The following is a 26641-nucleotide window of genomic DNA, read 5'->3' on the forward strand; positions in this document are numbered from 1 at the left end:
TAATCTGTCCGATAATCTTGCTTCAAAAGTAAATAAAATCCGAAAAACTACAACAAATTCGGTCAAAAATTAAGGGGATTATAATGGTTTTTTTTTTTAAAACAGTGGTCTACTTCACCATGAATTCATTCTACAACGTCGAACGGTCAATAAGGACTACGACTGGACTGTTTTGAGGCATCGATGGTTTTTCCACCACGCTAATGCCATGTCAAAATGTGGGATAGTTCTGATTGACTTTTCGGCCAAACACGAAATAAGATCCACGGCTTAGCCATCATATTTGCTAGATTTGGCACCTGTGATTATTCCATATACATATTTCTAAAGGATCTTGAAATGCTTAATATCCCATTTAAACCAAATTTAGTTGCATGCTGAAAATCTTTCATTTCGGCATTTTTAAGAATATTTAAAACATATATATTTTTATTTTTAAAAACTTATATAAAAAAAATAATTAAATAAAATCAAACCCGGCTATCTCGCATTGCATCCGCCAAAATATTCGTCCGTCTAAACACAAACTGCGACGATTCTGACGCGCCATTGCTGTTTGCAGTTATTTTAGCAGTTGCTGTTGTTGAACGTTTGTGGCTGTCATCATCAGCATTACCATTACCCATTACCACTACACAATTACCGTCGCCATAGTCGCTGCAGGTGCGCGCATACTTGAAGGCAGTTTAGACGGCTTTCGTGCTGCAAACTGTCTGCGAAAGCACAAAGCGCCATGCAATCACAAAAACAAATTCTTTCAAATCGAAAACCCCACACACACAAGCACACATGCATATATGTACACACATATGTACATATATTTGTATTTAACTAGCACAGAGCGAAGCAACACGTCGCCTCTCGTCGCATTGCAACAGCCAACAGGAACTCGGTTCATTCGGTGCACACCTCTGCGCCTGCACTCCGTCACGCCATCGTCGGCGCAACGAGCAATTCTTACCGCGCTAAATGCTAGTCACACAGGAAGGAAAAGCCGGGGGCAGACAACGCGGACGCTCACGTCAATGTGTATGTATGCCGAACGTTCCACAAGTGTGTGTGCAAGACTTTGTTTGGCACAAAGTGAACGCTGCACTGCGAAACTCACACTGCGGTTGGGTCCTGTTGTGCGCTTTGTTCGTTCGCTCGCCACCCACCACCTGTTCGACAACCCGCAGCCCCTGCTTTGTTGCGCCATTTGTAGTCATTCAACACTACCCGGAAGCACACAGGTCGCCATTTTTATGCGCAGAAGCAGTATTCAATAAGTGCTGGTCGTTTAGCGAGCACACAGAAACGAGAGAGTAATGCAATGTGAGCGCGAGTTTGAGAGCGCGCTTCAAGCGACGAAAAAAGATGAACACGAAGTGTTATAAATAAAAGCATAATGGCACGAATAACCACTTGTGAGCGCGACAAAGTGTTGCTCCTCGGCTACTTGTTGTGCCAGTAAGGACACACACACACACACACAACGACGACACGCTGAGGTTTCGCTAGACCGTTAGGAGGGTTGCTTCAACTCGAACTGTAAATGTATGATGCACTGTGGAAAAAGCGGAAATTTTGTTTATTGTAAATAATATTTTTGTTAGTAGTCTTTACATTAATTGGAAGAAACCTTAAAAACTTAACAGACTTTGTACAACAAGGTTGCCACCCAACTGAAAATTGTGTTTGAACTTAAGTTTTTATGTTATATATTATAATAATTAGATAATACTTCAACCGACGACGCAAAATTGTTATAAAATTTATTCCGATGAAAAAATGTTTAAGAGAGTTGCCACTTTCGAAGATGATAATAGAAAATATATATTTTAAGAAAACAATTAAAACATGGGTATGAAATTAAATTTTCGCAATATTCATTAAATTTATTTACGAACAGAGTTGCCATCTATCTAAAAAAGTAATTTTTTTCTAATTTAAACATATTTATTAGGTAGATGGATAAAGTACTTACTCGACGCACTTAAATTTTTACTAAATAACTAATAAAATTGCCAATCTTATTTTTAGTTTTATAATGTTACCACCTTATCGTATATTAAAGAAAATTTTTAAACTCTTATGATAAAAGTCAGAAGCTATTAAAAAAAATTTAATTCATTACATTTAACTTATTTTTTAAAAGTGTTGCCACCTTTTAAAAAATGTAATATGAAAATATTTTAATTCATTAAAATACAGATGGAGAAATATAAAATTTATTATTTCATGCTATTTTTATTAAAAAATCGTTAAAGCAAATTTTATAACGTTGCCACCCTATCATGTAAGGAAAATAAATTTTTCTTAACATGAGTAATAAAACAAAACTGTTAAAGAATGAAACTTCTCACAATTTAACTTAATTAATTTGTATAGAGCTGCCACCTTTTAAAATAAATAATTAAAAATTATAAATATGAAAATATTTTACCTATGAGAAAGACTGTTGGAGATATGTATATAAGGATGTCAAAATTATTACAAAAATGCTTAAATGCTTAATTTTATAAAGTTGCCACCCTATCGTATTTATGTACATAGAAGAAATTTTTTAAATAAAAATAATAGAAAAACAAACTATTAAAGAATACATTTCGTCTAATTTAACTTAATTTATTTCTATGGAGTTGCCACCCTTTAAAAATAAATAATAAAAGAATAATATATACATATGAAAATATTTTATCTAAAAGAAAGGGTGATGCAGAAATATAAAGTATGGTATTTGATTTTACTTTTATTAAACACATGCTTAAATTTAATTTTATAACGTTGCCACCATATCGTATATGGAACATACACCTTTTTTAACATTATTAATAGAAAAAAACTATTAAATAATGAAATTCGTTAAATTTAACTTAATTAATGTTTATAGAGTTGCCACCTTGTAAAAAATAATTAAAACATGAAAATATTTTATTCTATTGAAAGACAGATGAAAGAATATGAAATATCTTATTTGTTCTAATTTTATTAAAAAATCGTTAAAAGAAATTTTAAAACGTTGCCACTAGCATAGAAGAATTATTTTAAACAAAGATAATATAAAAAGTAATTATTTATAAATGAAATTCGCCTAATATAGCTTAGTTTATAGTGTTGCCACTTAAAAATTTTTATTTTTCCAAAAATGAAACTGTTGTCAATGACTAAAAAATTAAACTAAGACTTTATAAATTGAAACAAAAAACAAAAAATTATAGAGTTGCCAAAAAAAATAAATCAATGGCAATTTAATGTGGAGTCGTATCTAAATTAGGCTTTAAAGAACTCCCAGTCGATATGTGTTATGGAACATATTTTAACATTGACCTACTTTTCATAAAGGTTTTTTTTTAAATATTAAAATATTTTTTCATTCAGAAATCGTGTCAAGACCTTATCTTGAGCAAACCTTTCATAGTTTGCTCCAAGAAATCACACAATTTCAAGCATTAATTTCTAACCATGTAACTCACCGTTAAACGTAGCTGTTTACAGCAACACCATTCGCCGCCATTTAATCACCTTACCACATAAACACCCCACCCAAACGCTCTCAGCAAGAACGCACCACCCACTGGCGCATAGCATACATTTAGCATGCTTTCGACAACACGAGAGTGGCAAAACTGGCACATTTAGTCTACACGCACACACACACACAAACGTCAACAATGTTGTATGCAAATGTGCTCAGAGCGCATTTGGCGCAGAGATTTTATGCACTTATAGAGAGCTTAATGCCACTAAGAGCGGCTTGATGCGCGCCCGGTGGTAGGCAACACAATTTGCCGAAGGAATAAATGTTTCGAATGTTTTTAGTTTCGAGTTTGGCGAACGCTAGCGACGGCTTGTCGCACCAGTAGAAGGGAGTGGTACGTCAAAAACTGACGCACATCAGTAGTGTATTGTGCGCCAACGAAAATCTCAAATATATTATTATTCAATTTCTAGACTTTTGTTTTTCCTTCAACATCTCATTTTGTGAACTCTAAATAATTCAACTTAACTCAACTCAACTCAACTCAACTGAACTGTACTTCACTTAAACCACGCGTGAATTTAACTTTTGTGCGCTTCTCAACTTGAGCTATCTGAAAACTTTTAACTTTTTATTGAACTATATGTGAATAAGTGAAGCTTACGCCAGCGAGAAAGTGGCGAATCTGTCACATTCGGTACTGACCTGCGTGTGTGTGCATGTGCGTGCGTGTATGTGCGTGCTGGCAGCCTATAAAAATCGTTAAATTACATGATGATGAAACTCTTCCGCGTCGTCTCAACTCTACTCTATTCTTCTTTCAAAAACTGCTTGCTACTATATCCTGCACTAAATATATACTATACAACCAAATCGTTTGTTTAATACTAGAGAAAAAATAAAGAAAAATAACAAAAACAAAAAAGAAAAAGAAAAATCTAACGAATTATAGTTGCATAGCACTTCCGACGTTACGCTGTTGCTATCCAAACAATTTTCGCTGATTTTGCACTAAAGAAATATATGCTTAAAGAAAGAACGAAAAAAAGCAAGCTGGCTTGTGGAAAAATTGCTGAAAAACAAGCAAATAGCATATAACATAAAACATTAACAATTGTGAATAACGGTGGAAAGAAACGAGCCAAGCCAGTCGTGGACGCAGCAGTTGAAAAGAGAAAGACACCGTCGCCAGCCACGGAAAACGACGCAGAACGTAGAACGCAAACAAAAAGCACAAACGTCATGAAGCATAAGTAGTACCAGCTAGTAGTTGATGATGTAGTTGTCATATTGTTGAAGTGCAAACGGTGGCCAACTATTTAGCGTGATTTAAAAGCAAAGTGAGTAATACGGCGCGCCTAAATGTAGGTAATGCCTAGTTGTTTTGCTAAAAAATTATATTTCAAAGAAATTTCTTTGGGCAAATTGAAATCAACAAAACTATATGCTAAGCGCTAGCTAGCGATTACTTAATACCCAACTATATTATTGTTGTTGTTTACCTTAGCGCTTTTGCTGTGTTGTTGCGGTTGTGTATGTGTGTTTTCCTGTTGCCGCAATTTAGGCGCAACACCGCAGGCACAGCCGTGAGTGTCACTCAGAGAGTATACGAAACTGCGAGAGAGCGTGTTTTTGACGAAGAGACGGTTGAAGAGAGCGTGTGCCGTTGTGCGCTCGCGAGCGCAACGTTACGAACACGGCACTTCGTGTGCTTGTTCGGCGCGTTAAATCGCCAGCACGGCATTGCCATTCATTCAGTGATTTGGCATGAAGCCAACTTGTTTCGAAATTATGTTTGTGGTGTGCGAAACTGAAATGTAATGGAAACGCAGCTGAATTTTAACTGTTTATTGGCATTTGGTGTGTATTAAAAAGGAATCAAGTGTGCTAAAAAGTGAAGATTTCTAAGGTTTAAGACCGAGAAAGTTTAATTTATTATCAGCGAGCATGCAAGTGCGCTCACATTACAGTTATATTTTCGGACACTACCGCAAAGTAGAGGAAAACTATTAATCATACGGTTTTAGCGGTGCTCCCTGTGCGGTGAGCGGTGTGCGGCGTTCCCTGGATACCGCAAATACACTAACACACATACACAACACACATATAAAGTAAACACAAATACATGTGAAAGCATATAATTATTTGAAATGAGCTCTAATGCAAACAATGATTTCAATAGTTTGTGTTGCCAACCAACGAACGATTTAGTTCTGTGTTTTTTTTTTTTTTTGTTCGTATATGCCGTTATAAATAATATATGGCTTTCAAGAGCAGCCATTAAAATCATATTTAGCAGTGTGAGCACATATGTGCCCAACAAGTGTGTAAATGTGTGGGTGTGTGTGTATAGGTAACTCAACTAATTGCAGCGCTAAGATTGCTTGGACTTACTTCGAGCTTCACGCGATGTGCCACGCACATATACATACATACATACACATACATACACACACACGCACACTTCGAAAATTATACTTCATGCCAACTATGAGTTGCATACCGCACTGTTGCGCTTCTCTCGCCGCACAACCACCTGAAGAGTAATGACGAAATTTGTTGCTTTCACACACACAAACACACATATATGTACATATACACATACATGCTTATAAACACACGTAGGTTTTCAGAAACATGCACACGCATATACCTGAATTCGTGCCGTGAAATCAACAAATGTCGATATGAATAATTGAAAGTGGAAGTCTTAGTTTTTCCAACGTCCTCTATTGTTCCACCAAGGCATACATGAGGCGTTTGGCGCATTTACGTAGGCGCTTTATGTGTGTCATAGACCCGTAACAGGTACTTAACCACAAGGTATTTGTTGGCGCCTGCAGGCGGGGTATGTACCTAAGTGTTTTTGTACACGTGTTTCGTACGAAATAAATACGTATTATTATACGAAGGCAACCGGCTCCACGTCAACCTCCAACAAGTATCGCAGTGGCACGTAAATTTTTGATTAATGAAGCAGCTGATAGTAGACCCCATTAATTTTTCCCAAAAATCTATAGAGGTGTGATAATTTAAATGCTCCATCAAAATTATTGCAATGAAAAATGAATTTGGGTGGCAGGGCGAGCAAGTTTAACGCCATACTCTAGCTACCAGGCTGCTAAAGCTCACTGAGGAACTGGCAGCGATCCCCAATTGTGTTATTTTCCAAGTAACCGAAGCTCCCATCACAGGTTTGCAGCCAACAGAAAACGTTAGCCTCGTTTGTTTGCTATAAACAACCTTCAAGTGGAGTTAAGGTTACTTAAAAATTAAATCTTATTGGTCTTACTGTCAATTTGTATGACAGATATATGTAACAATAGTCCAATCTGAGCAATATGTTCGGAGCAAAGTTTGCTTTTTATATTACTGAATTTGGTAATCCTATTGATGCGATCTGGCAACTCACAACTTTTTATGACTCACATACTCAGAACGATTTGACATACGAACGCTATTTATTTGGCATATGACAGCTATTTATTTGCCATACAAGCGCCACTTATTTTGCCTACAGTAACTTCAAATATTCATCTCGATCAAAAAATGGTATTAAATCGCTAAAATTTTCTCGCAATTCACTTTTACTCAGCTGTTTCTTCGAAAAAACTGGACATGTCGACACCCTACCACTAAAACAATGCAGAACAGTAAATTCTGGGTGGTACACAACCATATGTTTGCCAGTTGTCTTTCTATAAATCAGAAATACCAACTGCCGAAGTTGAATCACTCTTCACCACGACAATGGAAGCTCTCAGACAACGACTGAAACAACTACAATTTTTAGCACTCAAATCATCGATTTAATGACTCATCCACCGCATAGTGCTGACTTCTCTAATCCAGAAACATAAAAGAAAGCACTAGTATTCCACATTTCGTGAAAATATCTTGTCAAAAAAAAAAGTTTTCCATACAAGTATTTGATTTGGATCGTTCAGTTTTTATTCAGCGAAGTCCTGAAACAAAATGTGTATGTGTACAATGTATGTTGTTACAACTAAGACTTCCTTCTTCATTCCTTCAATAAAACTCTTTTTATGACCTCATCATCAACACAACTCAGAAATACAGACCGAAATTTGACACTGATCTCTCCTTGACAACTGTTTTGTTTATATTTCCGCTATTTCAAGTGGATGCTTAAAAAGTGAGTCCCGGTGCGATTTTGTCTTGATCTAGCAAAAGTAGTGTATTCAAGGAGGAAGTGTTGAGAGGATTCGATCTCATCTTCTTCTTACTTCATGAATCCCTATCGGACAGTGTCCTGCGAGAACTCCTACAATCAGTGAAAGGTGAACCCTGCTGAGAGAGCTCCCTAGACGGCTATTCTAGTCATTTTTCGATCAATTCATGGTTCTAATTCATCATTGTTGACTATAGCGAGTAGTTCACCAGATTTTAGAAGCTCATGTTATATCACACCCTTCTGATTCCACCAAACAGCCTTCTTCCCAAATCGGTCTGCTTTTGCAGTCGATGTTGTTGGTTGTCCCGGATCAACCTTTTTCTGCTTAGGATTCTTAAAATAAATAAATTTTTCACCGCCAGTGACATTTCGATACAAAACCGATACAAAACCGTGTCTTGGATGTAAAATTTCACAAGTGTTTTTTTTCGATTTGTCTTTCATTCAATTGATGTGGCACCCATTTTCCACACTTCTGAATCATTTCTATAACTTCCAAGAGGTCTGAAATTGTTTGCTGTGCAACATTTAAGGGGTTACATGGGTTTCCTTTGGTAAAAAGATCCTTTTTTCAAAATTTTTTTCTTAAATAAAAAATTAGTCATTTTATTGCTACAAATATACACTATTAACAAAGAAATTCTGAAATGTGTGGAAAAAAGAATATTTGAAACTCGGCCATTGCGACGCCACTTACGGCGACACCTCGGAAAAAAGAAGCGCCCGCGTTGGCAGGATAGCTCCATACAGGGCCTGTGTAAAATGTCATGAAGATCGATTAAGTAGTTCTCATGAAATCTTGCCAACCGACATCGAATACCCAGTTTTTCACGGTTTTCAAGATTTAAGTGAATTTAAAAGTGGGACACAAGTGCACATGTTCTCAAGGCTGTATCTTCGAAAAGATTACTCGGATCAACTTGAGAATTTAGAGCAATTGTCTAGAGATGTTGTAGAATTTAATAAGATAATCAGAATTTGATGTTTTGAAACCCGTAAACCGATGTAACCCCTTAACAAGGCTGCCGTTTGCTTTTGACCCAAAGTATCATTTTCATAAAACATTGCTTGCAGTTCGTCGTTTTCAAACTTTATTGCTGGTCTTCCAAGTTCTTCATTTCTCATATAAAAATCATTATCTCTGAACTGTTCCAACCGTCTTTTGCATGTTGGTTCTTATTATGCCATCCTCAAGCGTTTGATGCGACATCGGCAGCACTTTTTTCAAATGAAAACAAAAAATTAATGCTTTCCGCAAATCATTCCTTTTTGGTACAAAATTTGACATTTCAACGCAATGGAAAAATATGATGTTCCTTATTCCATGACTGGAAGGTTATTGAAAATATTTGACAGATCTCATGCCAACAAAACAGAAAAAAAAATTACGTATCTTTCGCAACTAACATTTTTCTCTTAACGCTCTCTTCAAACCGATACAATAGTAGCCTAATAACAAAATCTTTCTATAAATAACTCAAAACTACTAATTTTCGAACACATTTTTATTCAATTTTTATTCTATTTTCAGTGCAACGAAAGAACACAGAACAGTTATATGTCAACATACCAACCTGCAAGCTAATGAATCACTCGACTCACCATCCACTGGCCGCATTACTCATACAACAAACACGATGAGAGAAGCATTTTCAAGAAAATTCAGCTCATTTAATATAAAAGAAAACTAAAAAAAACAAGCAATACAAATATAAATAACGAAAAGCAACAACAACAATTCTGTGTGAAACAAAATTACGTCAACGATACAACGAAGCAATACTCAACTGTGAGCAAAACCACAAAAACAAAATCAAGTAAACAAAAAGAAGAAATAATTAAAAATTTAGATTTAGCATACAACATTGAAATTAAAGCATTAGAGGCGTTAGAAACGTTTGAAAATTATAAATTTACAACTAATAGCAAATTCACACTTATCAAATAAGTATTTGGCAATTACGAGAAACCAAACCGAGAGAGCGCAGAAAAAAAGAGTTTGAGAACAGTTTATGTGAGTAAAAGCGAGTTGTGACCTTCCACTTGAATGGTGCAAAACGAACTTCGCCAACAAAATGTCCGTCGATTGCATGCGACCCACGAGCAATAAGATCGTCATCACGCCCGGTGCAACACTGTGCTATGCCCCGAACACTACGGCACGAGTATCACAACAGCAACAAACACGCTCCACAATACGACAGCAGCAAACGACGGCGACTGTGAGATCAGCGCGGCCACAACCAAATTCAACAACATGCAAGGGCAAAGCACTGGCAACGGTCAAGCCAAGCGCGCTGCTTCCGAAGCAACAGTCGACGATTTTGGTGGTTAGAAAGCCTGCTGGACCAGTTACACCGCCACCCCTACAGCCGAAAACCAAATATGCATCACTTGTACCGTTATCGCGTAGCACCAACAAACGCGTGCGCAGTGTCAGCAATCAGAAATCGCCCAAAGAGCCAGTCACTGTGGATCGCATTGAATTTGAGGATGCTACTAGTGATTTGGAGGTATGCAAGAGACTTGAGTGGTCGGCCGCACAATCCTTAGTCGAAATGAATGCGAAAGAGAAGCAGCGACGCAGTGCTGCCGCTGTACAGGCAACAATAGAGCGGAAGTCATTGACGTCGGTGACGACTCAAGAGGTTGCTGCAGTGCAGACACCTGTCAGTGGAACCGTTTTGAGTGAGGCAAATTCACACAACAATGGTGGTAAGTAACATTCTTGTGTGGGGTTTGCAAGCACAATATCCCAGAGCTATGCATAATACAAGAGATTGCAATACACCGCCTGAACTGGTAGGATTTGTAATATCCACACTATCTTTTAAAAGCGCGAATGAACAACTTTCTTGGTCTATTATATTAGGTTGTCAAATGTCCGCTTTTTTGCTCTTTATTTAATGCTTTATAAAAAGTGTTACAGTGATCGGATTTAGTTCAAATATGCGCCGTTTCGTTCGATAATCTATTTCCATCTAGACGGCAACTTCATAACACCCCCCTCGTAGAAGCCCCCTTCTTATTAGCGAAGAACTCGGACAGCCACTTTTCACAAGCCTCTTTTGAGTTCAACTTTACACCAACAAGGGCGTTCGCCATGGACAGGAACAGGTGGTAATCACTTGGCGCTATGTCCGGGCTATATGGTAGATGCGATAAAACCTCCAATCCGAGCTCCCGTAGCTTCTGACGAGTAATCAGTGAGTGGTCTGGCGTTCTCCTGGTGGAACACCTCACCCTTCCTGTTAGCCAATTCCGGACACTTCTGGTCGATCGCCTGCTTCAAGCGGTCCTGTTGTTCGCTCATAGTGGATGATTCCCTTCCAAATCCCACCAAACACACACCAAAACCTTCCTGGCTGTCAATTCCGGCTTGGCCACTGTTTTGGATGATTTGCCGGCCTTCGACCACGACCGTTTTCGCTTAATATTGTCGTATGTGATCCATTTTTCGTCGCCAGTCACCATCCGCTTCAAAAATGGGTCGAGTTCGTTCCGTTTCAGCAGCATATCGCAGGCGTTGATTCGGTCCTAACGGTTTTTTTGCGTCAAACCATGCGACACCCAAACATCAAGCTTTTTTGTGTATCCAGCCTTCTGCAGACGGTTTAAATGGTTTGGTGACTAACTCCCATCTTCTGGGCGATGTCACGAGATGCCATGGCTTATTCATGGTGTCGTTTTCACCCTCTCTGCATCGTTGAAACCATTCCTCCGCAATTCGAGTGATAGAGTGCCATCTCCCAAAACACCATTAATCTCACGTAACGTTTCTCTAGCCTTTTTTCTCTATTTGCCTTTATCGAAGGAAAATTTTAAAATAGCGCGAATTTCTGCGTTAGTGAACTCCGTGTTAACACGTCTATAACTGTTGAACCCAATATCCAAACTAATCATGCATAGCGTCGTTATGTAGGTTATGTCAAGACCTTTTAAAGATGTACATATAGTATTGCCAGATATAGCGCATTATACATAGCCGCCAAATCAATCAAAAAAAATCATTATCAAAAATAGTCACCTTTGCAGGATTTTCGAAACTCATGCAAACTATTCCCCGTTGAAAACGAATTTTATGTTAGAAAATATATAATTTGTTTGTTGAAGAACTATCAGAAAGACTGTTCCTGAGCAGAAAAATCCCTCAGGGTGGATCGATTACTATATCCGATCTATATGATTGAAGGCTACATATCCTATTCAGTTTTGGTTAAGTACTTACTTTCACATCAGTAACGGTCTAGAGAAATATGATTCAATATTTATTCAAATAAAGAAAGTATTTTTCATTGACGAATAGCATCAAAAATGGTTCTTCGCATATATAAACATACAAACATAATCTAAACATATATACGCTTGAATCCACATTCGCCAAATTGGCGGCAGAAACACATTTTTATTTCCATAGAAGCGCCTCAATCGGTTGCTCATAACACATCCTTAGAATGAGAGCCTCTTCGCAAATGAACCATTTTGTACCTGCACAAATCGTAGTTGGAGGAATTGACCAATTGGTTGGGTTGTTGGTTGGACGCTGTTAATTGCATTGCATATTTGGATTTAAAACTTTTATGTGCCTTACTTAAATCCTTAAATGCTCCAGCCAAGAGAATTAAACCGAACTGAGCATGACCATATCCGATGAGCTTAAAAAGTGTGTCCATTCATCTTCATATGCTGCAGCTTATTTTTTAATGATAACTACCAGTTCGGAATTGGTCATAAACGTAAATGTTCAAAAGTATTTGAAAGCAATTAAAAGTTGAAGTGCTTATGGATTAAAAAGATATTGAAAATGCAAAATTTGGAAAATTGCCATTAAAAGGCATTTTATTAGGACATTGCCGACAATGCTCACCGTGAAAGAGTGGGAGGTTGGTGGCAATGATTTTAATTTTTTAAATGAAAGTGCAAATAGAATAGCGCAGCAGCCATTTTATACATTATATAGTTCGTTAACTCACATCTATAAAGTAGTTGTGTGATTTCGGAAATGAGAACGAATGTTTTTTGTATGAAAATCCTGACGTGGGTTAACAAACTGTGTAGGCATATTAAAAATAGGCATTTTATTAAATTTAAGATATTATCATTTTTATTTGCTATAAAGTATCGAAAATAAGAGGCAGGTTAATTGAGAGTAATTTTTAGAACCTTGGGCTATGCACTTTTTTTCTGTAAGGAAGTGAGAAAAAATGCTGAGCTCCGTTAAAAATTTGCTGAAATGGTTCAACAGCATATGTTTTGCAAGATTTTGGATGTGTTTGTTTGAAAATTTTTCGTATATTTTTTTTTTGTTACAACTATATTTGGATTGTAGGGTTCAAAGCCACTAAACGTGGGACATTTGGACATGTTTGGGTAGTTAATGTTTATACAAGGTTTTTTTTTGTGGTACGAAATGGCCATTACCTTAGGAGGCCACCTTTGTTTTAGAAGATGTAAATAACTGAGTATTCAAAAACTTTTTAGTAAACGGTACAACCATTCAATTTTTCGGACAAATCATAGTTCGAACTAAATATTATAGAATCAATTGACAATATTTATAGAATAATAATAAAATGTAAAGCGGATGGGTCTGGTTGTGAACGATAATAAATTAGATTAGATAAGTGAATAAGGATTGCACTGCGACCTAGGGTCTATTGTGCCCTCTCCTAAGTCACAATGTCTCAACTTCTTCTTCTTAATTGGCGTAGACACCGCTTATATAGCCGAGTTAACAACAGCGCGCCATTCGTTTCTAACGTCTCAACTAACCCCAGCAAATTGATAAATTCCAATATACTGATTGGCGATTTTAAGGCGATAGGGATCACGATTTGGAAACATGAATCCAAGGGCTTTTGTCCCTTCGCAATTCGCACAAAAAGCTAGATCCATGTTAAAAAAGTGTTTCTTGAACTTACAATGGCCAGTGTAGAAGGCGACAAGTAACCTGAGTTTTTCCCTTGGGAGGTTGATTATATATAATATTTAAATCTTTTAAAGTTGTAACCATCCATTAGAAACTTGGCATGACGGATGCCTACGAGTTGTTGCCAATGTTTCTTCCTACCCACTGCTTCATCATTGCTTAGCGGCTCCTTAATGGTGTGGGACCAACATTCATGTTGGTGGAAGCTGCGGAACGAGCAGGCTCATCAGCCAGTTCATTCCCGGCTATACCTTTTTGTTCTGCCACCCAAAAAAGATTTACTTAGTTACGATCTGATAAACCGTTCAGTCGTTCTATACACTCCTGCACCAATAGCGATAAGATGAAATATCTCCTGTCATCAAACAAACAGTCGTCACACTCGCGACTTGGCTCCTACGTCACTGTTGACAATCATAACTTTGAAGTTGTAGATAATTTCGTCTATTTTGGTGCATTAACTCCAACAACAATATCACAGGTGCTACTTCGAACTGAGTTGGCAATTGAAAAGTAAAGCCTAAAGACCAACTAAGGTCTCATAATTCCCGTCCTACTATATGCTGCGGAGGCGAGGACAAAGGCATCATCTGATGAGTCGGTCTTAGGAATGTTCGAGAGAATGGTTTTTCTGAAGATTTATGGTCCTTTGCGCATTGGCAGAGCGAATACCGTAGTCGTTGGAACAATGTACTATACGAGATATATGACTTTGGCATAGATCAACGAATCAAGAGATAGAGGCTGTGATTGCTAAGTTATCTAGCAAAAATTGGCGCGCTGTTGTTAACCCGGCCATAACCGAGTAAGCAGTAAAGAAGAAATAGAATCTCTGTCAAAATTGATTGATGATTGAAAATGATTAGTTTTACCCAAAAAGGCCCTAACTCTCCAGAGTTTAATTAAACTCTTTTTTCGAAAAGCTTACCAAAAATCACTCTGCAAGAAAACCCAAATATTCTGTAGAAAATTCGAATGTCTCTTTAATGAGATTTTAATGACATACAAAGTTTTGAAATTGATGAACATAAATGTCCATTATCTCGATCGGTTTATCAGTAAATTAGAAAAAATTAAAAAAAAGCTAACAAGCCAACAAAAGTTTGGTTTTTAAGCTATTTATATCCTAAATGGGGCGAAGCAAATGTCGGAGACCCTGTAAAATGTATCTATAAATCATCAACTTAACGAGCTGGGTAATTTAGCCATATCCGTTTGTCCGTCGGTCTATCCTACCTATCCTACCTATATATACGAGATGATCTATCGCAATTTTTGAGTTATCGGTCAGAAATTTTACGCATGTAATTTTCTTCTTAAAAAATTACTCTTTCGATGGAACCCGCGAATATCGGACCACTATATGGTATACCTGCCATACAAACTGATCGATCAAAGTCATGATACACATCTTTTTATACAAGCTATCGGAGTGCAAAACTTCAATCCGCTAAACTTAACCTACTCCCAACTCCAGATTCTCCCACAGAAGTAATTAAGTATTACTTCGTGGGAGTGATAAGACCTTTAAGTCTCCTCCATGGCATTGACTGACGGACGTCTAATCTGCTCTTTTTTCTCAGTTTTGTCATGATGGAGGCTGCCGCTTGGCTAAAAGCTTTACAGTTCTCAGTTGACTGACACCTGAATCGACAAACTTTCCACCGTAAAACTACCACCGAGTGTAGTTTTAAGTTTTCTCTTGTACTTTAAAAGCGAGAGCAATAAAAGAATACATGCTCAGAGTCTTCAAAGCACTCTTAACACATCGGACAATTCGGACTAATGTCGTGCTGGAATCTGTACATGTAGCTTGTAAAGCACCAATGTCCACTTAGTACTTGGGTTGGGTGAAAATCCTGGTCCCCATGTCATCTGTCGATCCACTAATGGATGTCTAGTATCAGTCTGTAGGTCCAACGTCCTTTGAGTGAGATTTGCCACCGCTGCTGCCATATCATTAATTTTTTGAATCTCATCACAGAACTGTGGTATATGTATGTATGTATGTTCATAAAACTATATAGTGTGTACAAATATATGTATGTATGACTCATAATGCAAACTTTTAGTCGAGATATCATGATTAAAACTGCAGTTGTATTGGGAAATTATTTAAATTAAGTGCTCAACAATGACTAATAAAATGCGCCACTTTCAACAATCTACACACATACACATGTGGGATAAATGATTTCATCTAACCGCCGCGCAATAATGATTTCACCACATCCACACACAAATAGTTATTAGACGCATGCAATTTGAGGCAGTTTGGGGGGCGGAGCGTTTGGCAAGTAACCGCGCGGAAGAATTATTTGCTTTGACACGATGCGCGTGCGTATGCAGATTAGGCCACGCACACCAATAGTGGGGGGTACGCGCTCGGCCGCTAACTGCATAAACAGTTGGAGCAGTGTGCGCCATTTTAATCGCCTCGAAATTATGCGAAATATTCGCATACACTTCATATTTTCACAGCTGCACAATAGATAATCGCCGGCAAACACAGAGCGCTTCCCCGCACTTATGCGTGTGCGTGTGTGCTAGTGCGCTCGCAGTGTAGCCGCATAGGCTTAAGCCAGCGCAAACACACACACACACACACACACACTTGTGCAAATTTGTATATTTTGAATTTCGCACACCTTAGTTGAGGCTTTCGAAAGCGCGCCACCAGCTGCGGGCGCCTACCGGCCTAGCTGCAGATGGCCTTTGGTGGCGCCCTGGAGCCGCACGCGCAAATCCAGCGCTGTGTATGCGCCTGAATGTTGTCGCATATGCAACAGTAATCGTGCTGATGGCACAGGCACGTGGTTATCTGCAGCTATCACGGCGACCGCGTCACGCACCAAATTGACTTTGAACGCTTCGAGCGCCCAATTCAGCAGAAAAGCAACAGTGAAACGTTTAGGCACGCGGAGGCGGGCAACATTGCGGTGCAAGGCTGCTTTCGCATGCGAAGAGTTGGTGAGCTGGGAGCGTTGCGTAAAGCAACAGCCTACCACCGGTGGCGTTTAGATACATTGTTGTTGTTGTATTGTGTCTATATCTATCTATGGCATAGACACATACATATCTACCACATCCATTGTATGTGTCTATTAGCATTTGGGGGGTGGCTGGCGGCACGGCCGATATGGCATATTAAAAAGATGTAGAGCCACCCGCATACGAATTGCTTTATTAACCAAATTTAGCACCGATTCTAATCAACTTGGTATGGGTACAAAAGCCATAATCTATGTAGACAATACCAAATGTTGAAAAGAAAATTGCCTGCCGCAGTGTGTGCCACCCACAACTTTAATTTGTTTAGATTGCGTGTGTATTGACGTCCGTGCTGCGGGGTTGACATTCGCAAGATGGCATCGCATGCTCGTTTCAACTTTTCGGAAACTCAAAATTCGGGTAGTTTGCTTGCCTCCACTGTGAATCACTCATGTATGTGGTTCTATAGCTTTTTCTATTTGAGAATTTGACATTTATGCCAATCTATTGCATTCTAGGCAATGAATCCAAGCACAGAAATGTTATTATATGTATTAACTATGAGTATGAAGGGTTGTGTCGAACTTGTACGACGTAAAAAAACCTCGAACTTGTATAAAAACCCCTCAAAAGTCTTTCTATCAAGAAGTTGTTTAAAATTCCGCAGTAATCTCCTTCTTTACAGACTTTCTTCATACGAGTCTTTTTTTAGTCTTTTCAGCCGCAGAACGGCGCATAAGGAATACGACTAAAGAAAGACAATTTTAATAGTCTAAAGATTTTAGAGGAGCTAATGAATCTGTGCAATGTTTTGAGCTCTTCAATACCAAATTAGACCCGGACTAACATAAAAAGTAGCAGTTTTACGTATTTTAATATAAATCTTTAATATCGCTTTCTCCTTTTAAAGCCAACACGAGCATGCCAAAGCTAAATCTAATTTTCTCTCGACTGAGATAGCTTTCAGTGTCTTCAGCGAATTTGTTTTTTCCGGTTTCAGCTAATTTTTGGAGTGTTATTTGCTTGATTGTGGAACAATGTCGTCGTTATATGCACAAACCTATGTCTCGCCAATAGTTTTGATGAATTTACGTTGTCAAGCATTTCTTTTGCGACCTCTAGTCAGAAACGTATTGGAAAACAAGGAGAGTATGGTCAGATCCAAGCGAATTCACTTCTACTGTGTCGTGTCAGCTCACAAAGGTATAGAGTGTAATGAAGTAGTAGACGAGATTGCCAAGAGTTATGTGCGACAGTCACCCCAAAAAGGTTTAAACTTTGGAGATTGGTGATGTATATACGACGGTCTGAATGGAACGATATACCTGGACGCAAAGGTCGTACAAGAAACCGTAGATTAGAAATATACAAAGTTCTTACCTTAGAAGAGACTGTAGGAACATGATTGGAATACTCACTCGTGGCTTGGAGCCGTGGAGCTGACATATTGAGAAGACTGCAAAAAACGTCAAAAGTAAGACACCAGGGAAACAAGAAGCTTCTCTTGAGTACTGGTCCCGCAAATGGCGAACGTTTTAATCATTTAGGGGCCCCACGGAATGAGACACTGGAAGAGGTATCGTGAGTGGGGCCACAGATAATATTCAAATTCCTGTCAAGCGCAGGCATCTTAAAGGATGAGTCATCCTGGTATTCCAAAGAACCAAAAATCGTCTAAATATGTTACAATAATAAAATATGGTCATCATTCCAGTTCGGAGTCCAACTCACAGTCGCATAAGTGCACTGTGCATGATGAACTGTATGCTAAGCTAAGGAATACGTATCAGTTAGACGGCAAAATTAGGACGTCTAATTTTTGATATGCTTAAGAAAATGATTGACGAAAAAAAACACCGGTTTCATGAAAACGATAGCGAAATTGCAACAATCGTACTCCAAAGAGATTTCCACAATCTCGTATTTGTTCCAAGTTCAACCCAGCGACTTTTCCTATTCAAAGCCTCTTCAAAAGAATGGAAAGAAATTTAGCAACAATGAAAGCAATCGCTCCAGAAGAAGAAGATCGCATTAATCGGTGTATCGCCCTCGATGGAACAATTATATCGAAATTACCAAAAATGGGTACTGAGAGCTTTTTATGGAATATAGCAATCATTCGCAAGAGCTTTAAGAGGGCTTAAAGCTTCACCCTTCATACATAACTGCAAAACCACAAGCCATAAGCTTTAGAAAAGTGTGGCGAACTACCTTTTTCGAGTATTTTGCGCAAATCACTGAGGATAAACCAACGAAACCTCTAATATGGAGATCACATGAGCTGAGAGCTCAAATAATGTTCTACTTTGCATTTCGATATTTAATAGCTAATGAAAGCATGGGAATCTCTGCAAGTTGCGTCTCTCAAAAAGGAAATATTTTTAATACAACACAACTTTATGAAATCTCTTCCACTATATAAGACAGGGCTAACTATTTATACATACCTGGTGTGTCTGCTTAAACGCATTCCTCGTCTTTGGACATCAATTGAAGTTCACCGAATTTTACCAGTGCAAAGCGTCAATGCCAATTTGCCTTGAACAACAACAATGTAACGAATGTATTTTGAATTACGGCATAATTTGCGTTGACACACACATACACTTACCTACATACATATATACTTACTTGGGAACCGCCAGCAAATCTGCGAAGAGGACATTCCATTCGATTTGCAACAATGGCAATTCACAGTTAGGTATTCCATTGAAGCTGTTGATTACGTGTATGATTTGGCTGAAATGACAGTCCGTCTGGCCGTCGCACAGCTCAGCAGGAATTGTTATTTCTATAGCTGGGTATATGGGGGTGTGTGTGTTGGAGGGAAGGGGGGCTGACAAACAGATGGTTGACTGGTTGGCTGATGAATTATTGCGATCACGTCCACAGCTCATATGTATGCATGTGTTTTTCCGCAAAACGGCCAATTGTAAATTTAAATCAGTTTGACATCCGCGTCGGCAACAGGAAATGAGGACGCTCTTCGCTATTTTGTCGGCCGCCGCAAAATGTTTGATGTGGCTGCAGGACTGGTCGCAAGCGCTTTTTCGCTGTTTTTCCCTGTTGTTTTTGTTGTTGCTTGCGTTTGTTGTTTTTATATTTCAATTTTCGTTCGCCTGCACGTGAGTTTCATTTTTGGCCTTGGGCCACACTCCATATCAGCTCTTACAGCGGCTTACATGCATATTTACCACTCTTTTAAATGTGCAAATGCCGCAAAATGGCGGTTTGTTAAAATTATTCTCATTAGCATTGCGTTTACCCACTTTTGTTGCATTTTATATTTTTCGTAGTGTGGAAGTTATTAACCCGAGGCAGAGGTTACCTTTTTGATGGGTTTCCATTGTCTACTTTTTATGCTCGTTATTTAATTTAAGGCTCATTTTGTAAATACTACAACAAAAGCAATGACAATTGAGAGTGGGGAGAAGTTGGCTTTGTTCGGTTAACGGTTGTTTCAAATAGTCGAGTTCTAGTACAGGGTTCGTCCCGAAAGTAATAAGACTGAGTCGATTTAAAAAACTTTATTGAACTAATCGTTACAATTCTTTAAAAACTTTCAAAATAGGCTCCTTTTGCGTCAATGCAGCGCTGCCAGCGCGATTTTCAAGCATTGAAGGCGTCACGGAAACCATTCTCTAGAATGGCCTTGAGAGCCGAAATGCATGCTGCTTGGATCCCCTCTGTTGTCTCAAAATGCGTGCCTTTCATCGGCCTTTTCAGGCAAGGAAACAAAAAAGTCAATCGGGAGTCAAAAAATTGGGGGTAACTCTCACACATGTTCAAAGTTTCTTGGCACACTTCCACAGGCCGCAATTTCTGGTCGTCAATGAACACTTTTGGGGCCATCTTCGCGTACACCTTGCGCATGTTCCGGTGCTCCGTCACAATGTCATGAACCGCAGATTTTGATAAATTTAATATCTGGGCAATTAAACAAATACTTAGTCGACGGTCTGAGCCCAAAACTTTGTGCACATGAGTCACATTTTCGGTGTTTTTCGTGTCTCCAACACGGTTTTCATCAGCGACCTTTTCCCCTCTAAAAAGGCCTAGCGCCACCGAAACACACCACTTCTCGCTGAAGCAACATCTGTCGCAGATTTACCGAGTTTCACATAGAATTTAATTGCGTATCTCTGCTCTAATGAACGCTGCATTTTTGGCTTGCAACACTCACAGAAACACGTCGCGCGAAAATGTTTGTTTGACTCTCCAGGTACTCGCAAGACAACCAGACGTTCGTTAGTTAGCTAGGAACGCCCTCTACCGAATCCAGTCAGTGCGCGCTCACTCCGAAGTACAGTCGTAGCAGAAGAAAATCAGTCCTATTACTTTCCGGATAAACCCTGTACGCCATATCGATGGATGGCCTTATCATAAACACAGAGAGCTACGAAGAAATCAGCATGAGAACTAGTCGGTTTACTACCGGAGTGGGTATCGTGTTCGGCGAACTTTGGTCAATGATCAAACCGTGCGTTACAATTGTCCTCCAACCCGGAGTAAAGAAGTTCTGTCCTCAGGAATGCTCCACCTGCTAAAGCTGACGAGCTTCTAGCAATTTTTCGTTCAAATAACATTCATACGATGGCACAATGAATCTTACCGAATTTAAATTGTCGTCCTTTTGGGGAAGAAGACTAGGTAGAATTGAGGTAACTCTTCAGTAACCATTCCAGTTGTAGTAGTTGTCTTACTACATTACTGGTGGACTTTAAATCAGCTTGAAAAAATTGGTATGATGAATAATATATCTACTTCTGACAAAGTGTCATCTCAATCTGCAAAATCAGCTTTATTACCAAACCTATCATATCTGTACACGATTCAATCCGATGTTCGCGTCTCACATCTAGAGGAATCACATTAGCTAAACCACATTGTAATACAATTCACATTATTCCTAGTAACCGAGACAAATATAAGGTCTAGAAAGAGAAATAACTTTTGCGTTAAATTGAAGGTCATATAGATCAAATTTCCACCGTTTTTCTAGTTTCTGGCCATTTTAAAAGCAATTTAAATTTTTAATATCATATAAGCTCTAGGCAAAAACTGGAGCAGTCAAATTTCACAAGCATATCTTAATGCGAGTTCTTCATCAACAAAACCATCCGCCATAGACTGAAATAGGTTATTATCACTTGGTAGCAGGTTCGGAGTTTAAGATGGATGTATAAGAACCTCCCAACCAAACTCTGGTTGCTTTTGGCGATTCCCCAATTCCTCCCTTACTGGCCAAATTGGCAGCTTCTAAGCGATTTCTACCTATAGACCTTTCAAGTTATACAGTAATGGTTCAAATTAAGCGTTCTGGGCCGTGAAATCGGCTCAAAATCACAGTGAATATGCAGCAAAACCATCATAACCGTCAATATTGCTGTGGCCACCGTTTGCGCTGGTAATCATATCTTTCTAATGCCATATGGCAAACCCGATCGCACTAATACAATGCGAATTCGGTTTACTAAAGCCATATATTTCTCCAATCAATACGAGTGTGGTAGAGTCGTTTTTGCATACCTATGCGCACCTTAAAGCTTGGTATTGATACTCTAATCACACCAGAGGATGTTGAAAAATGTACTAAATATTATTCAAAGGTAGGAGAATGAAATTCATTAGGTGGTTGAATTTATATGGACGTTTTCTTAAAAAATCTTAAATTTTAGATTTTTTGGACCATTATCTACATATTTGCTATCATTATGCTTCTAAGATTCTTTCAAAACAAAAATGTCCAAGTGTCTTGACATTCCACCTAACATTTGTATGTAAACAGTAAGCTCCTAAAATACACTTGAAATACATACATATGTGTATGGTTATGTGTATGTACCTGCAATTTGCTTACTTTCGTTTTTCTACATATTTTCCTATAATCAAGTTTCAGTTATGCTTTGCAACACGCTTAATACCTGCAATATGCAATGTAGCAAATTTTGTTGTCGCGCCATATGTGCATGAATTATGAGCCGCCATGGCGTATGCGCAACACATTAAGACATTTAACACGACCCTCGCCAAAGCATAACATAGCAGTAAATGTGTATACATTTCAAAGTATAAGCACATAATGCCCCTCTGTATGTGGGTAAGGTAACCTCGGCATTTAAATGAAATTAAGTGGAAAAGTAATTATTGAAAATATTCGCTTTTAAAGTGTAAGTCCGCAGATTTGAACGTTAACTTATTTGGATTTGGATTGGGTAAAAATATTTCATTAGGGTGGATTATATTCGGAATTTTTATATATGAATTTTTCTTTTACCGATACAAAATCCAAACAATTTTTTTTTTCAATACTTTACGGAGCCAAACTTTCCTGAGCCGCTGACCAGTTTAAGTTATTCCAAGTGATACTCTCTATTTCCAAACCATCGCCTTCTTTCTTTGCATCAAATTTTAAGGTCCCAGCTAAACATTCTAAAGATAGTCTTCATTGGGACTTCTTCTTAGTAGATCCGGTTATAACCAAGTTTACAGCGGCGCGTCAGTCGTTATTCATTTTCGCTGTTTGGCACCACTTGGCGTTTCCAAGTGTAGCTAGGTCCTTCCCCCCCTTTCTTTCCAACAGAGTGTAGGTATTCCTCTTCCTCTGCTTCGCCCGAAAGGGTACTGCGTCGAATTCGTTCAGAGCTATAGTGTTTTCGTCCATTCGGACGTCATGTCCTACACATCGTAGCCGCTTACTTCTCTGAACTATGTCAATTTCGTCGTATATCTCGTAGAGTTTGTCGTTATTTCGAATGCGATACTTCCGTTGGGAATGCGCAAAAGACTATAAGTCTTCCGCAGAATCTCTCTCTTGAAAACTCGTAAAGTTGACTCATCAGATGCTGTCATCGTCCATCTCTCATACCAACGGGAATAATGAGTGACCTATAGAGTTTGGTCTGTGTTCCTCGAGAGAGGACTGATTTTCTCAGTAGCTTGCTCAGTCCGCAGTAACACCTGTGGGCTACAGTTATTCCACGTTGGATTTCGAGGCTGACGGCTCGGAGAGGTCCTTCCTGATACTGACCAGGCTTTTGGTATTGCTCAAGATTAATTTACAAAGCCATATTAGTTTTGCCGTCCAGAGATACACCCTTTCGTTCTCTGCAATTAATTTCGAAGATCTCAAACCAAAGATTTTTAGGTGTAAACGAAATTCTTTGGCCCAAAATAATTCACAAATGATATTTACTCTCTCTCTTCCAGATATCACTAGAGTGGAGCAACGACGCAATGTTGTCAAGTGGAATGCCAGAAATAATAACAACAACAACAAAGCAACTACTAATGAAGCCACAACCGGCAAATATGTCGCACCATTAACAACCATTGGTGGACGCTCCCCGGCCGAAGATGGCAAAGTCATATTCTATGCACCACCAGCTGGTGGTATCAACGCCAATCAAACTTCCACTCAGGCGCCAACCTTTACGATCAAACAAGAACCAACATTGCCGGCGTTTTACCGCGAACGCAGTATCGAGGAGACCGAAGCCGCCCACGATCTACTCTCACTATCACAAAGTCTACCACCACTAACACCGCCTTGTGTCGTCACCATACTACATCAGCAGGAGGCGTCGACTAATCGCAACCACAACAACCATAACACCAACAATAATAACAGCACAATACAGCAACAAACTCACTATCAACCACAAATACAACCAAACACAGGCATCATGCATGAAATATCCAGTGCTTCCAAACAGCAAAGAGCCGGCGTCGTTGCACAACCGCAGCTCGCACCACCACCACTTTGTGCGGCAACAATTAATGCAGATAACTTTACTATATTCACGGTGGAAGAGATTCAAACGCCCACACATCGACCAGCACACGGGCAAGGTCCACCAAAGATACGCTACATCAGCAGCGGCAGCAGCAGCTCGTACGACAGTCACGCAGGCGCAAATACACCAGATAACTCGGAGAACTGCTCACCACTAACGCCACCAAATTCCGATCATTCATCCGATATAGACATTGATATGTCCTCCTCATCGGAGTCGGGTCACTTCAATTCCAACTATCAACCTACGCTGAAATTGTGGATCGACGAACCGACGGCCGCGTATACAATGCGACGCACTTCCACCAACGCAATGGCTATCGATGATGCGTTCGATGCGAAGTCCACTCACACCGCCGCCAAGTTGGGCCTTAACATATTGGATGGGCGCACCAAAGCGAGCCGTTGCCACAAGGAGCCAATCGAAACGCACACAGCCGGCAACTACGGCGCGCATGCCACCGACATGGATGCGTATGTGAAGAAGAAACGCGGCAGCTACAAGTGTTCCGAATGTGGCAAACAGTATGCCACATCGAGTAATCTGTCGCGCCACAAGCAAACGCATCGCTCACTTGATTCGCAATCGGCGAAAAAATGCAATACTTGCGGCAAGGCTTACGTCTCAATGCCCGCACTCGCCATGCATCTACTCACGCACAAACTCTCGCACAGCTGCGACATCTGTGGCAAACTGTTCTCACGCCCATGGCTGCTGCAGGGCCATCTACGCTCGCACACCGGCGAGAAACCGTACGCGTGCTCACACTGCGGCAAAGCTTTCGCCGATCGCTCCAATCTGCGTGCGCACATGCAAACGCACTCGATCGATAAGAATTTCGAATGCAAACGTTGCCACAAGACATTCGCATTGAAGTCGTACCTAAACAAGCATCTGGAGTCGTCATGTCTCAAGGATATGATGGGCATGTCTAGCGAAGAGGCGGCCGACTTGTACGGCGCGGATGGGGATGGTGATGGTGATGGTGACGGTGAGGGTGAAGGCGAAGGCGAATCGTTGACAGCGCAAAGCAGTGATGATAATGACGAGGATATAGTCGTCGCATAGATGCCGTTAGAAATCTGTTGAGAGACGGCAATGTAAAACAGCTGCAATTAGCAGCATATGTGCCAGGGTAAGTGCAAAAGCTTAGTAGTGATGTGAAAGCTTCTTTTTAATGCGTAAGCTTTTTTTCCAATGTGAAAGCTCTTCCTAAATACAGGAAAGCATACAATTTTTACGAAATCCAATTGTAAAATATATTGTAAAAGTAGTTTTTCTATAATAAGAAGTTCGATAGCTAAAACAAAAGTAGAAACAAGTGAAACGAAATGATATAAGAGAAAAAGTAAGTGACGTAAAAGCTAAAATGAAAGCTAAGTGAAAGCTGTAGATTTTTTTCGCAAAAACGCAATTAAACAACAATACAAAACCTACCAACTTTAAGTAAAAATCCCATGCAACGAATATTATGGAACATAAGTAGAAATTCTATATATACATACATATATATATATATATATATACAACAAAATTATTATAATTATTATTATTGAAATTATTATGAAGCAAATATTATTAGGATTTATTGACAAGGAAAATTTAAATTAGAAAGTGTGTTATGTTGGCACATGCGGCAAGTGAACATTTGATATATTCGTAGTGGAAATTACAAAACAAAAACCAAAAGAACAACAACAAAACATAAACAATGATTAAAATAAGTAGAGAGATTAACATTAGAAAAACAGTCAATAGCGCCATCTAGTCGAAGCGAGTGAAAACCATAGCCACTTTCACTCATCAAGCAAGCAAGTAAGCACTGTAAGTGCGCTCAAACTAGCTGAGCGTGTAGCCAAGCGCCGTTAATTTGAGGTAATGCAGTTCTGCGTTTAAGATCAAAGCCCATACAGCGGCATGTTTTATATATATGAAAGCATAGTTAAATATGTATATGTATATGTGCTCACATATGCATACAGACATGTTTATACCATATACATACATACATACATTTATATAATTATATAAGTATATAATATGTATATAGAAGGCATTGAGCAGCAGTTGACATTTTTTAGAGTATTTCATATACATATATTTTAATTGATGAAGTGAATTATTAAGCAAAAATGGCGGAATATTAAAAAAACAAAATTACTGAAATAATTTAAAATATTCATCAAGTAAAAAGCTTATTTACTTGGCATAGTAATTTACAAGCAGACAATTTCGAAAACCAAAAAAGCATGCAAATCATTAAAAAGTTT

At 38.9% G+C, this 26641-nt stretch overlaps 1 protein-coding gene across 1 annotated transcript; it reads left to right on the forward strand.

Moving 5' to 3' along the window:
- The first annotated feature begins 3860 nt into the window (after window positions 1-3860).
- On the forward strand, window positions 3861-25869 carry LOC120778818 (protein sister of odd and bowel). Its single transcript, XM_040110824.1, has 3 exons — window positions 3861-4800; window positions 9187-10370; window positions 23785-25869. Exons 2-3 carry the CDS (start codon window positions 9731-9733, stop codon window positions 25437-25439), a joined length of 2295 nt encoding a protein of 764 aa, XP_039966758.1. The 5' UTR covers window positions 3861-4800; window positions 9187-9730; the 3' UTR covers window positions 25440-25869.
- Window positions 25870-26641: the final 772 nt, after the last annotated feature.

Source organism: Bactrocera tryoni, chromosome 5 (assembly GCF_016617805.1).
Source record: "Bactrocera tryoni isolate S06 chromosome 5, CSIRO_BtryS06_freeze2, whole genome shotgun sequence".
In the NCBI taxonomy this organism is placed as follows: domain Eukaryota; kingdom Metazoa; phylum Arthropoda; class Insecta; order Diptera; family Tephritidae; genus Bactrocera; species Bactrocera tryoni.

Excerpts from the sequence above, each read along its gene's own strand:
- LOC120778818 (XM_040110824.1), top strand. The coding sequence starts at position 9,731 with ATGTCCGTCGATTGCATGCGACCCACGAGCAATAAGATCGTCATCACG. Across the intron at positions 10,371-23,784 it reads AAATTCACACAACAATGGTG|ATATCACTAGAGTGGAGCAA; the intron begins GTAAGTAACATT and ends TCTCTCTTCCAG.